At 42.6% G+C, this 15,912-nt stretch overlaps 1 protein-coding gene across 1 annotated transcript in view; it reads left to right on the forward strand.

Moving 5' to 3' along the window:
• The first annotated feature begins 397 nt into the window (after positions 1–397).
• ZFYVE28 (zinc finger FYVE-type containing 28) overlaps positions 398–15,912 on the forward strand; it is a 107,779-nt gene continuing 92,264 nt past the window's right edge. Inside the window, exon 1 of the mRNA XM_072126198.1 lies at positions 398–704. Coding sequence (XP_071982299.1) covers positions 666–704 — 39 coding nt within the window. The 5' untranslated portion in view covers positions 398–665. The remainder of the gene's footprint in view (positions 705–15,912) is intronic.

Consider the following 15,912-nt stretch of genomic DNA (forward strand, 5'->3'; position numbering starts at 1 on the left):
TGGCCATTTTTGAAAAGGGAAATGTACAGGCTTGTGCTAAAAGAGTCACAATTACCATGAAATACGTCATTTTTTACTTTGGTAATTACCAACACTCATAAAAACAAAATTATAGATATAGTATAACGACTTCAGTTATAATTATAAAACGGGACATCTTTCAGTTAAGTTTTTCGTGACAAAACGATTTTTTTTGTTTTATTGAACGGTTCGTAATTTGATGATTTATTATAGGACAAAGCCAAAGGATATTAGGTGACTTCGCTGTGTAAAGGTTATGCTTGCCCATGACAAAGATGGCGAACGATAACCCCCCCCCCGGGGAAAGGGAATTAAAATGAAAGTGACCGCCTCTTTCTGGTGATTGGTTGCTGGGACGCGGCTTGGGGAGGGGCGCTGCTAGGTGCTTTGGTATGGGAAAGCTGGCGCGCATGCGTGGATGTACCAGAGTGGCGCTGCTCGCTTGGGATGGTGACTGTATTGGGGCTGTCAGTGGAGCCCTCGCTGCTGCTGATCGGAATACACGGGAGAGCCGGCCTCGGGCGTCCTGGGGCTGGGGTGACCCACACCTGGATTGTTAGCGCGACACTAGGACTTACCGGCAGGGGAAGGGGACAGTCCCCTGGGGAGCAGTGACATCCAGCAGCCGCGCAGCCCCGGAGGGAATGATGAACAGGTTCAGAAAGTGGCTGTACAAACCCAAGGTAAGTGCTGCCACCCGCTGCTGGCCCCCAGGGGCCCCAACCAGTAGTCTACATGAAGCCTAGTGATCACGTATTATCCTGATCCTATATATAACTTCACATCTTGTATTATACCCCAGAGCTGCACTCACTATTCTGCAGCTGGTGCAGTCACTGTGTACATACATGACATTACTTATCCTGTACTGATCCTGAGTTACATCCTGTATTATACTCCAGAGCTGCACTCACTATTCTGCTGCTGGTGTAGTCACTGTGTACATACATGACATTACTTATCTTGTACTGATCCTGAGTTACATCCTGTATTATACCCCAGAGCTGCACTCACTATTCTGCTGCTGGTGCAGTCACTGTGTACATACATGACATTACTTATCCTCTACTGATCCTGAGTTACATCCTGTATTATACCCCAGAGCTGCACTCACTATGCTGCTGCTGGCGCAGTCACTGTGTACATACATGACATTACTTATCCTGTACTGATCCTGAGTTACATCCTGTTTTATACTCCAGAGCTCCACTCACTATTCTGCTGCTGGTGCAGTCACTGTGTACATACATGACATTACTTATCCTGTGCTGATCCTGAGTTACATCCTGTATTATACCCCAGAGCTGCACTCACTATTCTGCTGCTGGTGCAGTCACTGTGTACATACATGACATTACTTATCCTGTACTGATCCTGAGTTACATCCTGTATTATACCCCAGAGCTGCACTCACTATGCTGCTGCTGGCGCAGTCACTGTGTACATACATGACATTACTTATCCTGTACTGATCCTGAGTTACATCCTGTTTTATACTCCAGAGCTCCACTCACTATTCTGCTGCTGGTGCAGTCACTGTGTACATACATGACATTACTTATCTTGTACTGATCCTGAGTTACATCCTGTATTATACCCCAGAGCTGCACTCACTATTCTGCTGCTGGTGCAGTCACTGTGTACATACATGACATTACTTATCCTGTACTGATCCTGAGTTACATCCTGTTTTATACTCCAGAGCTCCACTCACTATTCTGCTGCTGGTGCAGTCACTGTGTACATACATGACATTACTTATCCTGTGCTGATCCTGAGTTACATCCTGTATTATACTCCAGAGCTGCACTCACTATTCTGCTGGTGGTGCAGTCACTGTGTACATACATGACATTACTTATCCTGTACTGATCCTGAGTTACATCCTGTATTATACTCCAGAGCTGCACTCACTATTCTGCTGGAGGAGTCACTGTGTACATACATGACATTACCTATCTTGTACTGATCCTGAGTTACATCCTGTTTTATACCCCAGAGCTGCACTCACTATTCTGCTGCTGATGCAGTCACTGTGTACATACATGACATTACTCATCCTGTACTGATCCAGAGTTACATCCTGTATTATACACCAGAGCTGCACTCACTATTCTGCTGCTGGTGCAGTCACTGTGTACATACATGACATTACTTATCCTGTACTGATCCTGAGTTACATCCTGTATTATACTCCAGAGCTGCACTCACTGTTCTGCTGCTGGTGCAGTCACTGTGTACATACATGACATTACTTATCCTGCACTGTTCCTGAGTTACATCCTGTATTATACTCCAGAGCTGCACTCACTATTCTGCTGCTGGTGCAGTCACTGTGTACATACATGACATTACTTATCCTGTGCTGATCCTGAGTTACATCCTGTATTATACCCCAGAGCTGCACTCACTATTCTGCTGGTGCAGTCATTGTGTACATACATGACATTACTTATCCGGTACTGATCCTGAGTTACATCCTGTATTATACTCCAGAGCTGCACTCACTCTTCTGCCGCAGCAATTAATAGGACAGATCTATTATTCTGTTTTTGCCAGTTTTCTCTTCTACTTGCACTAGAAAGTACACGTTTTGGAGCTTGCACGTGTTTTCAAGAATTGTCTGTGCCAGTTTTGTCTGTCGCGGCTGCACCTAAAGTGGCTGTTAGTGATTAAACGGAGTACAGCGACTTGACGACAGTGCTCCTTTTATATAGAGTCACACGCTGTTTATAAAAAAAAAAAGTTGGTGCACACTTCCTGAGCAGTACAGGGGGCACCAGATTATTGAAGATTGGGCACCAATATTCATTAGTGAGTGCAGTTTGCCAAACTTTTGATAAATCAGAGCCATTGTGTACATATGACATTACTTACCTTTTATTCTATTATATACCGTAGAGCTGCGCTCACTTTAAAGCTGGAATCCCCCAGCATTCCTAGTGGATTTTGCATTACATGTCTGTATTCTGGTTGTAGGTAAATCTATTAGTTCCCACGTATTACACAAAAGTATCGACACCTTTTGAGTTTTGCTTGTGTCCAGTGATACTTGGCAGAATTGTGAATGTAGCTTTGGATGTAATGTAGGATTAGACAATTGTCATATATGTTGGTTCCTTTCCTCTTTCGGTCTCTGCCATCATCTTGTAACATTGAATTCCTCCTTGTATGTTGTTCTCTTGTAGTCAGCAGCTCACATCTCTCTCTCCAGTCTGTGATTTGCTTCAATGTATCAGTACAGATGTAATCTATCAGTCTGAAGTCCAGGCTCTCTACTTCACAGAGGGCGACATGCAATAGTTACAAATCCTCAGCTGTGAGGGCAGCTTAGATCTAATAGGACCTCGTATAGATCATATAGACAGCAAGGAAGGATCTACCTCTGTGTATTAGGCTATGATATTACAGGGTCAGATCGGCCGAATGTTACAGTCAAATGTGAACTGTAGCGACTGATTCTTTGTGGGGAATTGTGGACAAGTAGGAAATTAAAAAAAAAAAAAAAAAAAAGCAAAAAACTTTGCCTAGAAAGTGTCTAAGGGTGATGTCACACGTATGTGTTTTCAATCCATTTTCAATCAGTTTTTGGCCCGTTTTGCTTAAACGCATTGAAAACGGATTGAAAACGCATACGTGTGCCATCACCCTTAAATGGGTTTCCCACCGCGAGTGCTGCGCTCAGCAATCACCGTCAGCTCCATAAAGATGAATGGAGGAGAACGGACATGTGCAGCCGTCCGCTCCGTACATCTCCGACAGACGTACCTGGGACCTTTCGTTTTTCGGGACTTGTGGGGGTCTCATCACTGACCAATAAGATAGGGCCTAAATTAATTGGTGGGAAAACCCCTTTAAAATCATATATTAACTTATAATAGTGTGATGTCAAATCTTTGCTGGGTGGAATATTCTGAATACTAATTGGTAAAAAAAATACTGTCAAAAATTTAGAAATACAGCCAAAAAAACTGTTGTATTTTAACTTTGCTGGGATGATCCCTTTAAACAGGTCCGTGTCCCCCTAATGGGATCTCTTGAAATCAGCTGACTGTCATTCATTTAGCTGCAGTGCCCCTACAGGGGGTATTAAGTATTACACAATCTCCATTTAAAGGAAACCTACCACTTGAAGTTACGTACAAAATAGGTTATGTAAGTTTGTTCTTAAGTTGAATTTGTATGTAAGTCGGAACTGTATATTTTATCATTGTAACTCCAGACAACATTTTTTTTTTTTTTTGGTCTCTGTGACAATTGGATTTTAAAAATGTTGAATTGTCAAGAACCAGAATTAATAATAAAACTTCATTGCAGACACCTGTGATAACTGTTACAGCTGTTTATTGTAGCCTGGGGATAAAGTACAGTAAGTTGCCAACATCCAGAGGTCCGTTTGTAACTAGGGGTCGTCTGTAAGTTGGGTGTTCTTAAGTAGTGGACCGCATGTATATAGAATTGTATATATAGGTGTAGGTGACCTCTGGCCTCCCTGTGACCTCATCCAGGATCACAGTCATTACCAGCTCGCCCACTCATTAGATGAGGTGTTATTACGCTCCGGTACATTATACTGCAGTGACCTGTTATTTGCTGTGAGATCATTGCTTTCCGTGCCAAGGAATCTGCGATCTCCTCTGCCAGGTCACCCGCGCTCTGCCGGCCTCATCGCATTCCTGTAAAAGTGAAGCTTGCATATGATATTTGGGAATTGCCTTGTGGGACGCCATATACCGACCCGATATTCTGCTGATGGCATCTGGGTATTGCAGGAATTAGAATTTCTTAGCAGTCCAATATGGCTCATCAGTCTCTGCAGCGAATATCGGGGGCTGTGATATCATCATGGACGTTATATAGAATGGCCAAAATATAAAGCCAAGGGGTCATCTTTGTGCGTCCTCCGGTTCTGTATTCAGTCCTTGAATTATTGACCTTTAATTAGGGCTTCAGAATACTTCCTTTTATGATTTATTGTGAACAGCGCCACATATTTGCGGTGGCTGTGCCTGGTACTGCAGGAACGGTCACTATAAAGTGGATGGAGCTGTTCCTAATGCGTGATAACGGTGACGGTATATTGCACCCTATTAATCTAAGTGATTAATGTGGGTGCTAAAAGTTGAACTGTGACTAAACTGTTTAGTTAATTTTTATACTATTGGCCCCAGGTGATGGTAAAATTCTACCAATAATAATAATAATTTATTTATTTATATAGCGCACACAGATTATGCAGCTTAGATTTGGCTCACAATCTAATCAACCTACCAGTATGTTTTGGAGTGTGGGAGTAAACCGGAGGACCCGGAGGAAACCCACGCAAACACAGAGAGAACATACAAACTCTTTGCAGATGTTGATCTGGGTGGTATTCAAACCCAGGACCCCAGCGCTGCAAGGCAGAAGTGCTAGCCATCTTGCCGCCCTAACTGAGGTCAGAAAGGACCAGAGCACCGAACAGAGAAAAGAAAACATAATTTTTTTGCTTGTACAAAAATTGTCAAAACCAGATGACCCCTTTAAGGAATGACAAGTATTATAAAACCCCTTTAACGCGCATAGATTTCCTCTGTATTGTTTACTAACTACAGACGGCAATGGCTTTTGATGCTGTTGGTGACCGTGGCGGTGATGCAGGTGTATGACTCTCATCATCTCCCCTTACAGATGCTGTTATCCGCTGACGTGATGAGGATACATAAGGGATGGGTGTGTGTAGGAAGGCTGTCAGTCACTGTCCGGGGGCAGGATATAGTAGGATGGAATAAGCAGCTATAATTTGTAACACCTCTAGGCTGGGGTCCTATGGGATGTTCTTGGATCCTTGAAGTGCAAAGTATATGAGATTTTAAAGAAGCTGTGGGAAAAAAATATTAAAACTTTAAGCCGTTGAACTTTAATATATAAAATATACACACATATATTTCATTTTGGGGATTTTTTTCATTATTCAGGGCGGCACGGTGGCTCACTGGTTAGCATTACAGCCTTGCAGCGCTGGGGACGTTTCAAATCTCACCCAGGTCAACATCTGCAAAGAGTTTGTATTTTCTCTCCTTGTTTGCGTGGGTTTCCCCCGGGTCCTCCAGTTTCCTCCCACACTCCAAAACATACTGTTAGGTTGATTAGATTGTGAGCCCCATTGGGGGCAGGGACTGATCTTACATGCTTTGTGCAGCGCTGGGAAATCTGTGTGCGCTATATAAATAAAGGAATTATTATTATTGCAAAGTTAACAATTTTACATATTGATCATTTATGGCACTTGGAGGTCATACTATTGCTGGAGTATTTTCAACCACTTGCGCTGGACTATATTGTCGGCTTATTAATACAATCCCTTTTAAAGGAATTCCACCATCAAAATCCATCTTGATAAATCATGGACACTTACTCTTAGGCACCGTGACTGTGGTAATCTTCTTATATTGGCTTCCTCTTTTCTAAAAATCAACTTTTAAAATCCTTGCTAATGAGCCTGGAGGGCTCTGGAAGACCTTAATTGAACCCCTCTGCTTCAGTGTAACAGCCTGTGAAGCTATCTCACTTCCCCCCTGCTCCCTCAACAGTAAACACTTCCCATTCCAAGTGGGTACTGAGGGGAAGGAAGAGGGAGTGTGACAGTCTGTAAAGCCAAATCACAGAGGGACAAGGGTAGCCCTTCAGGCTCATACGCATAATTTTAAAAGTTGCTTTTAGAAGGAAGGAGGCCATGGATAACAAATATAAGAAGATACAACAGTCACGGTGCCTGGATATTTGAGTAATGTCCCTAGTTCACTATATTTGATTTTGATAGTAGATTCCCTTTAAGCTTGTGATCAGGTCTCTTTAGGTCAAACAGAGAACCACTCCTTTAACAGTTCCAGTGCCCCCATTACAGAGCAGGAGTTCCCCCATATGTATGGATAAAGCCTCCAGAAAAGCTTGCGTAGAAACAAAAGTATTTAAGCTGCAATACCACATTCTGCCTACAGTCAGGGGTGGCGCTGTCTTCATTGTGATCTAAACAGTCCCCAAAATAGTAGAAAACGTCAGCTTGTCCTTCAAGCCTTACACAAGGCCATTCACCCAAGTATGAAAAAGTTATTGGCGTCCTAATATGGTGAAACAAAACCTTTATTTTGTATGAAAGTTAAAATGTAAAAATCTACATAATAAAGCAGAATGATACATTTTGTATTTGGTTCCTCTGTGATCTTAGTGACCCAAAAAATGAAGCAGAGGTTTCAATTGGAGCACCATGTCAAAGCCGTAAATACGAAGTTCCTAATAAAATGGCGCAACTATGTGTTGTTGTTGTTGTGTTTTTTTTTTTTTTTTTGTCACTTCTACTTTGGAATCTTTTCTCCCTCTTCCCAGTACAAATAATATTAAATGGAGACACTGGGAAGTTGTATTTTTTCTGCAGAAAACGTACCACTGCTCTATACACAGAAAAATAAAAACTTTTATGGCTTTTGAAAGGTGGGGAGTAAAAAAACGGAAATGTATAAACTAAAAAAAGCGCCTGGTGGTTAAGAGGTTAAAGCACCAGTAGATGAATATAGGTGACCATATAATACATGATGGGTAGGAATAGGGATGTGTAACGAGGAATTTGGATGAGCGTTGGATTGGTCGGAGCCATCCGGAGGTCGGACCTTTACTAGTAAAAGCTTTTCAATATGTGAGGATATAGTTAATACAGTTTCTTAATCGGCGACTCGGCGCCATATAGTGAGTGATAGGCCGCGATGCATATGACTATTACCGCAAAACGAAATTGTTTGTAAAACTGATAAAATTAAGTGAGCGAAACGCGGTAGATTATAATTTTGCTGAGTCCACTAAAAGACGGGAATTCTGTCAGTCTAGCATTTAAATGAGTCGTTAGCTAAACTATAGCAATCCTTAACGCTCCGTCCCAAGGTGGTTTGTAAAATTAACGAAATAAATTAAATAAATATCTAATACACCAACACCGCACACACACACCAACACCACACACACACACACGCGCACGCGCACGCACACACCAACACCACACATACACCAACAGCACACACACACCATTACATTTTTTTTTACTCTGTTTCATTGCCACCAGTTGGTAACATTAAAATTAGTTGTTTTTTTTTTTTTTTTGCTCATTAATGTGCACTCTTCTCCCTCATCTTGACAGAAAAAAAACTGAAATGTAGATATTTTTGCTTATTTATTAAACAAGAAAATCTAAAATATCACATGGTCAGAAGTATTCAGACCCTTTGTGACCCTCATATTTAAAGGGAACCTGTCATCAGAAAATGGCCTAATAAACCACTAGCAGTATGTTGTTGAGCAGCTTCTAGATGATGTTTCTTTCATGTTCCAGTGTGGTGGCATCACCCAGAAAATCCACTTTGAAGTTAGATGTATATCGGTTTATCAAGTCAAGGAGGCGGAGAGTTTAACACTAAAGTCAAGCTCTTCCTGCCTTATAACGCCCCCTTCACTTTAATTGATGGTCCTGCGTCCAGGGGCATCATTGATCAGATCTCCTGAAGTCCGGTGCATGAGGGGGTGTTCAGAGGCAAGGAGAGCTTGACTCCAGAGTTAAACTCTCCGCCTCCCTGACTTTATGCATCTCACTTTAAAGTTGATGTTCTAGATGAGGCCACCACACTGAAGCATGAAAGAAACAAAAACTAGAAGCTGTTCAACTGATCGACAATATACTGGTAGTGGTTTATTAGGCAAATTTCTGATGACCGGTTCCCTTTAAGTGCCATTATGTTCATTTCTCTCTGATCCTCCTTGAGATGGTTCTACTCCTTCATTGGCCGATTAGTCGGGGTGCATTGTGGTTCCGCTCCATTTTTTGGGTTTCTAAGGAGTCTATGCTCTACACATATTATTGTGAGCTTGTGGCTTTGCACAGGCGATTGACGTAGAGTTTTGTAGAACATGATTTTCGAGTGGTTGCTGTAATACAATGATAATAGGTTGAGAGGTCATAACATTTTCTGGGCAGGACTGGAATGTGTTACTCATTGTGGTGAGGTTAGGGCAGGCCGGTGAACTGTGTCGTTTATGGGAAACGGGAGCATTTTTGTTGCTGTATTAATGTTATGTTGAGAGATTATTATGTAGATTATGGCTTCCTGACGTACCTTTGAGTCACTGTGTGCTACAGGACTGCATGCTGAAAGGAGGGGCTTATATACTGCATGAAGCATAGAAGGGAACACTTCTATAAAGGAAATCCACCATCAAAATCCATCCTGATATACCAAAGATACTTACTCATAGATCCAGGCACCGTGACTGTGGTAATATTCTTATTTGTTATCCATGGCCTCCTTCCTTCTAAAATCAAGTATTAAAATTATGCTACAGAGCCTGAAGGGCTACCCTAGCCCCTCTGTGATCTGAATTCACAGACTGTTACACTGTCTCGCCCTCCTCTCTGCTCCCTCAATACTTACTTCTGTTTCTTCAGTGGTCACGTAGCAGGGGGCAGGGTGAGACAGTGTAACAGTCTGTGTGTTTAGATCACCCCCCTCCCCCCCAAGTTTATTAGCAGAATCGTAAAAGTAGATTTTATAAGGAAGGAGGCCATGGATAACAAATATAAGAAGATTATCACAGTCACGGTGCCTGGATTTAGGAGTGTCCACAGTTTATCATGCTGGATTTTAAAGAGTTTCTTTAAAGAGTATGTTATAAAGCAGGGGGAGCTGAGGCAGTTATACATAGTGTCCTATCTGCAGGCAGCATGTTATAAAGCAGGGGGAGCTGAGGCAGTTATACATGGTGTCCTATCTGCAGGCAGCATGTTGTAGAACAGAAAGAGCTGAGCAGATTGTATATAAACCTGAATCTGCAGGCAGCATATTATAGAGCAGGAGGAGCTGAGGAGGTTGTACACAGTGTCCTATCTGCAGGCAGCATGTTATAAAGCAGGGGGAGCTGAGGCAGTTATACATAGTGTCCTATCTGCAGGCAGCATGTTGTAGAACAGAAAGAGCTGAGCAGATTGTATATAAACCTGAATCTGCAGGCAGCATATTATAGAGCAGGAGGAGCTGAGGAGGTTGTACACAGTGTCCTATCTGCAGGCAGCATGTTATAAAGCAGGGGGAGCTGAGGCAGTTATACATAGTGTCCTATCTGCAGGCAGCATGTTGTAGAACAGAAAGAGCTGAGCAGATTGTATATAAACCTGAATCTGCAGGCAGCATATTATAGAGCAGGAGGAGCTGAGGAGGTTGTACACAGTGTCCTATCTGCAGGCAGCATGTTATAAAGCAGGGGGAGCTGAGGCAGTTATACATAGTGTCCTATCTGCAGGCAGCATGTTGTAGAACAGAAAGAGCTGAGCAGATTGTATATAAACCTGAATCTGCAGGCAGCATATTATAGAGCCGGAGGAGCTGAGGAGGTTGTACACAGTGTCCTAACTGCAGGCAGCATGTTATAGAACAGAAAGAGCTGAGGACATTGTATATAAAGCCGTATCTGCAGGCAGCATGTTATAGAGCAGAAGGAGCTGAGCAGATTGTATGTAGTGTCCTATCTACAGGCAGCATGTTATAGAGCAGAAGGAGCTGAGCAGATTGTACATAGTGTCCTATCTGCAGGCAGCATGTTATAGAGCAGGAGGAGCTGAGCAGATTGTACATAGTGTCCTATCTGCAGGCAGCATGTTATAGAGCAGGAGGAGCTGAGCAGATTGTACATAGTGTCCTATCTGCAGGCAGCATGTCATAGAGCAGGAGGAGCTGAGTAGATTGTACACAGTGTCCTATTTGCAGGCAGCATGTTATAGAGCAGGAGGATGGTAATGGTAAATTTAATCACCTTGTGAAATTTGACATAGAATGTGATACAGAAAGATTTCTCATTACCAGGATCTCACCCACGAGTTAAAAACGATCTGTTAGTGTGAAGTGAATAATAAAGCTTTGTCACCTCCCAAGCCCCTCGGAGCATGACGCAGAGGCGTGGAGCTTGCCGTGACTTGCCTGCGCCGCTCACCTTTTACCTTCTCGCTTGTGTCTTTCAGCATTCGTTCTGATCAATATGCATTTGGCTGGAGCAGTTGAATGCACTTGATAAAATCTGCGAGTCACTGCGGTGCCATAAATATCTCTGGAAGCGATGGCTCCTACCCTGAAATCTAATCTATTGCACAGAGGAACAAAAGGGTCCAGTACTGATCACCAGCCTGTTTGTTGCTGCGACTCCTTCTGTGACCAATTATTAATCTTGACTTTCCAATTTTGACACTTTGCCCCCCTCCTCCCTGCAGACTGAGATTTACTCTTAAATCTTTGCTAAGTCCGTCTTGCTAGAGCAAGACAGACTGCACCTCACATGAGAGGCATAAAAGTCTATGACGAGGGAAGGGGGGAGGAATGATCTGGAGCTAAGTGAGATACTGCTGGAGCTAAGAATAAGTTTTCTATCCCACTCCAAGTTCATTATTCACATCTATTGTGTCTTCTTTGATCTTTCTGATGTATTTCAATGCGTAATGGAGAAGATTCTCTTCTTCTTTTGTTAGCTCAGTGTATGGGTGACATCATAGTGAATAGTCTCCACTCGCCTGCAATGGTAAAACCAAGCAGAAAACTAATAAAATGCAGAATAAAATCATCACAGTGAACAAAAATTTGGGGACTACGGACTTCTAAATTTTTTTTAAAAAAGGGCAGTGCATGAAATCCTTCATAATAAACCAGGGACATTACTCATAGATCCAGGCACTGTGACTGTGGTATCTTCTTATATTTGTTATCCATGGCCTCCTTCCTTCTAAAATCAACTTTAATAATTATGCTAATGAGTCAGAAGTGATCTGGTGTCTGTTACCCCAGCTCCTCTGTGCTGTAGCTTTACAAACTGTTACACTGTCCCCTCCTCCCTGTCCCTACTTTAATATCACACAGTGGGAGGGGTGAGTGCTCTTTGCTCATAGTAATGGCCTGTGAAGCTACAGCACAGGGGGGCTCTGGTACCATTCCCAGAGCCTTTCTGAATCCTTAGCATTGTTTCCAAAGTTGATTTGAGAATGGAGGAGACCATGGATATCAAATATAAGAAGATTAGCGCAGTCACAGTGCCTGGATCTATGAGTAAGTAGTTTTCTTATGCTTTTGATGCTAGATTTCATTTAAAATAAAGCTAATTAAGCTACACTTAGCTAAAAGGTCGAGAAAGGAGGCATCACTTTTCTATTTTGGCTGTAATTGGACCCAGAAGATGAAACTTTTTTTTTTTCTTTTGTAATATGATGTTTTTGGGTTTTTTATTTTTATTTGTACTTTTAATATGAGGCGGCCATCTTTCCTGAGTTACTGTTAACAGCCTTTAGAGATATGCTTTACAGCAGACACATCGAGAATACAGATCGCAGTAGTAAATCTGCTGGTCAGACCCCCAGGAATCAGACAGTTGTCACCCACCCCCCTCCCGGGGGTAATAGACATGTTTTTATATTGAGAAAGCTCCTTCTTATTGCCAGTAAGTTCTGTATTTTTCTATTATTCCCAGTATATTTGCCTCTAGAAGGTGACCTCTCCTCTCCCTTTAAGGAGCTTTGTTCAGCTGCTTTGTTATATTAGCAGGTGTGTGGCCTATTACACGCTGATGTGATTGACAAACCAATTTATTCCCAATTACAGAGCGTTTATCCCAAATACAGCAATTAGTTGTTGTGCACAGAGGTCACGGACTGATATACACCATATAAATCCTATAGGTGCACTTTCGCCCAGTACACGATCAATCGATTCCCTATTGCACTTAAACTAGACATCAGTGCACGAAGAGTCTCAAGGACAAAGAAAATGCACATAAAGAACATGCATAAAAAATTCTCCCTTCTACATCTCTTAGTAGTATTCCTATAAATGTCTAAAAGATGTGTCTTCCATGTACAGGCAGTCCACGGGTTACGTACAAGATAGGGTGTGTAGGTTTGTTCTTAAGTTGAATTTGTATGTAAGTCGGAACTGTATATTTTATCATTGTAATCCCAGCCAGAATTTTTTTGGTCTCTGTGACATCTGGATTTTAAAAATGTTGGGTTGTCATAAGAACCAGGATTATCAAAAAAGCTTCATTACAGACACCTGTGATAATTGTTATAGCTGATTATTGTAGCCCAGGACTAAAGTACAGTAAGTTACCAACATCCACAGGTCCGTTTGTAACTAGGGGTCATATGTAAGTCCAGTGTTCTTAAGTACACTCACTGGCCACTTTATTAGGTACACCATGCTAGTGACGGGTTGGACCCCCTTTTGCCTTCAGAACTGCCTCAATTCTTCATGGCATAGATACAACAAGGTGCTGGAAGCTCCTCAGAGATTTTGGTCCATAGTGACATGATGGCATCACACAGTTGCCGCAGATTTGTCGGCTGCACATCCATGATGCGAATCTCCCGTTCCACCACATCCTAAAGATGCTCTATTGGATTGAGATCTGGTGACTGTGGAGGCCATTTGAGTCCAGTGACCTCATTGTCATGTTCAAGAAACCAGTCTGAGATGATTCCAGCTTTATGACATGGCGCATTATCCTGCTGAAAGTAGCCATCAGATGTTACAGGGTACATTGTGCTCATAAAGGGATGGACATGGTCAGCAACAATACTCAGGTAGGCTGTGGCGTTGCAACGATGCTCAATTGGTACCAAGGGGCCCAAAGAGTGCCAAGAAAATATTCCCCACACCATGACACCACCACCACCAGCCTGAACCGTTGATACAAGGCAGGATGGATCCATGCTTTCATGTTGTTGACGCCAAATTCTGACCCTACCATCCGAATGTTGCAGCAGAAATCGAGACTCATCAGACCAGGCAACGTTTTTCCAATCTTCTACTGTCCAATTTCGATGAGCTTGTGCAAATTGTAGCCTCAGTTTCCTGTTCTTAGCTGAAAGGAGTGGCACCCGGTGTGGACTTCTGCTGTAGCCCATCTGCCTCAAAGTTGGACGTACTGTGCGTTCAGAGATGCTCTTCTGCCTACCTTGCTTGTAACGGGTGGCGATTTGAATCACTGTTGCCTTTCTATCAGCTCGAACCAGTCTGCCCATTCTCCTCTGACCTCTGGCATCAACAAGGCATTTCCGCCCACAGAACTGCCGCTCACTGGATGTTTTTTCTTTTTCGGACCATTCTCTGTAAACCCTAGAGATGGTTGTGCGTGAAAATCCCAGTAGATCAGCAGTTTCTGAAATACTCAGACCAGCCCTTCTGGCACCAACAACCATGCCACGTTCAAAGGCATCAAATCACCTTTCTTCCCCATACTGATGCTCGGTTTGAACTGCAGGAGATTGTCTACATGCCTAAATGCACTGAGTTGCCGCCATGTGATTGGCGGATTAGAAATTAAGTGTTAATGAGCAGTTGGACAGGTGTAGCTAATAAAGTGGCCGGTGAGTGTAGGTGACCGCCTGTATAGCTGATATGTCTGAGAGTGTGCATGTATTCTGTGACTTAAAGGTAACCTGTCATCAGGAGCCTTTTTTCTGGCTCCCCCATGTCCCCATAGTGAATAGTGTGCACATTGCCCCAATATTGTCCTACTGGAGTGGCCAATGAGAAGCTCCCCCCCCCCTCTCGGAAAACTGCTCCGTCTATTTGAAATTTAAAAAATACACCCATAACCCTATTTGAAATAGACACATGACTGAGCAGTTTCCGAGGGTGTGGGTGGGGATACCGCTTCTCACTGGCCACGCCCTTGGGACACAGGACACTGATCTGATAGATCATCTTTTATCTAACTTCTGTTTTTATCAGAAAAAGCCAGTTTTATTATAAAAACACTTAGAGAACGGTGTGCACATTGCCTATGGGGACATGGGGGAGCCAGAAAAAGACCTCCTGATAACAGGTTCCCTCTAACCCTTTCAGGGCTCAGCCCTTTTTTTTCATTTCTGCATGTTTTTTTTTTTTACTGCTCCCTTCATTCAAAAGGCTATAACTTTTTGTATTTTTTTTGTAGATGTTTATGGGCTTGTTATGTCTGGGAAAAATTGTGCTTTTTGGGAGCACCTTTTTAATAATCCGTGCAATGTACTGGAAAGGTGGAAAAATATTTCCAAGTGCAATGAAATGTGGGCTCTTTTTTTACGGTTTTCTTTGTGTGCTCCAAATGCCACCTCCCCTTTATTCTTTGGGTTGGTACGATTGGTACAATTTTAAAAAAGATTAAAATCTTCCGTGCTGTATCTTCACAGGCTTTTACACTTTCTCCTTCCTTCTCCTGTGTTAGAGGGAAAGACAGTGTAACAGCCTGTGAAGCCGGAACACGGAGAGGCTCTGGATATGGTTCCTAATAGCCTTTCTGACTCGTTAGCATAATTTTAAACGTTGATTTTAGAAGATAGGAGACCATGGATAACAAATATAAAAAGATTATCACAGTCACTGTGCTTGGATCTGAGTAGGCGTCCGTGGTTTTCCATGCTTGATATAATAATGATAGTGTTATTGTTATTATTAGTGTCCCTGGTTTATCATGATGAATTTTGATGGAAGATTTCCTCTAAGGTGTGAATTGTCTCTAACTGTATAATACAGGCAGTCCCTGGGTTACGTACAAGATAGGGTCCGGAGGTTTGTCCTTAAAGGACACCTGTCATCAGGTCTGTGTCACTAGTCCTGTCACCTCTACCTGTTGGAGAGCTCACAAGGATCCCATCCCAGCCTTTATCTAGTTATTTCATACATTATTCATTGTAAAATCATCTATTCTTTATTATGTAAATGAGGCTGGTCACATGGTCAGAGGCAGTGATGTCACCCCTGTTACCCCTCCCCTCTCCTCCCCCTGCTCATGTCTGTGTGTAATGTATAGTAAAGCATGGCTAGTGTCTGTGCTGCATCTGCTGACATGCTGCAT

The sequence above is a fragment of the Engystomops pustulosus genome, chromosome 1 (assembly GCF_040894005.1).
Source record: "Engystomops pustulosus chromosome 1, aEngPut4.maternal, whole genome shotgun sequence".
Classification (NCBI taxonomy): Eukaryota; Metazoa; Chordata; class Amphibia; order Anura; family Leptodactylidae; genus Engystomops; species Engystomops pustulosus.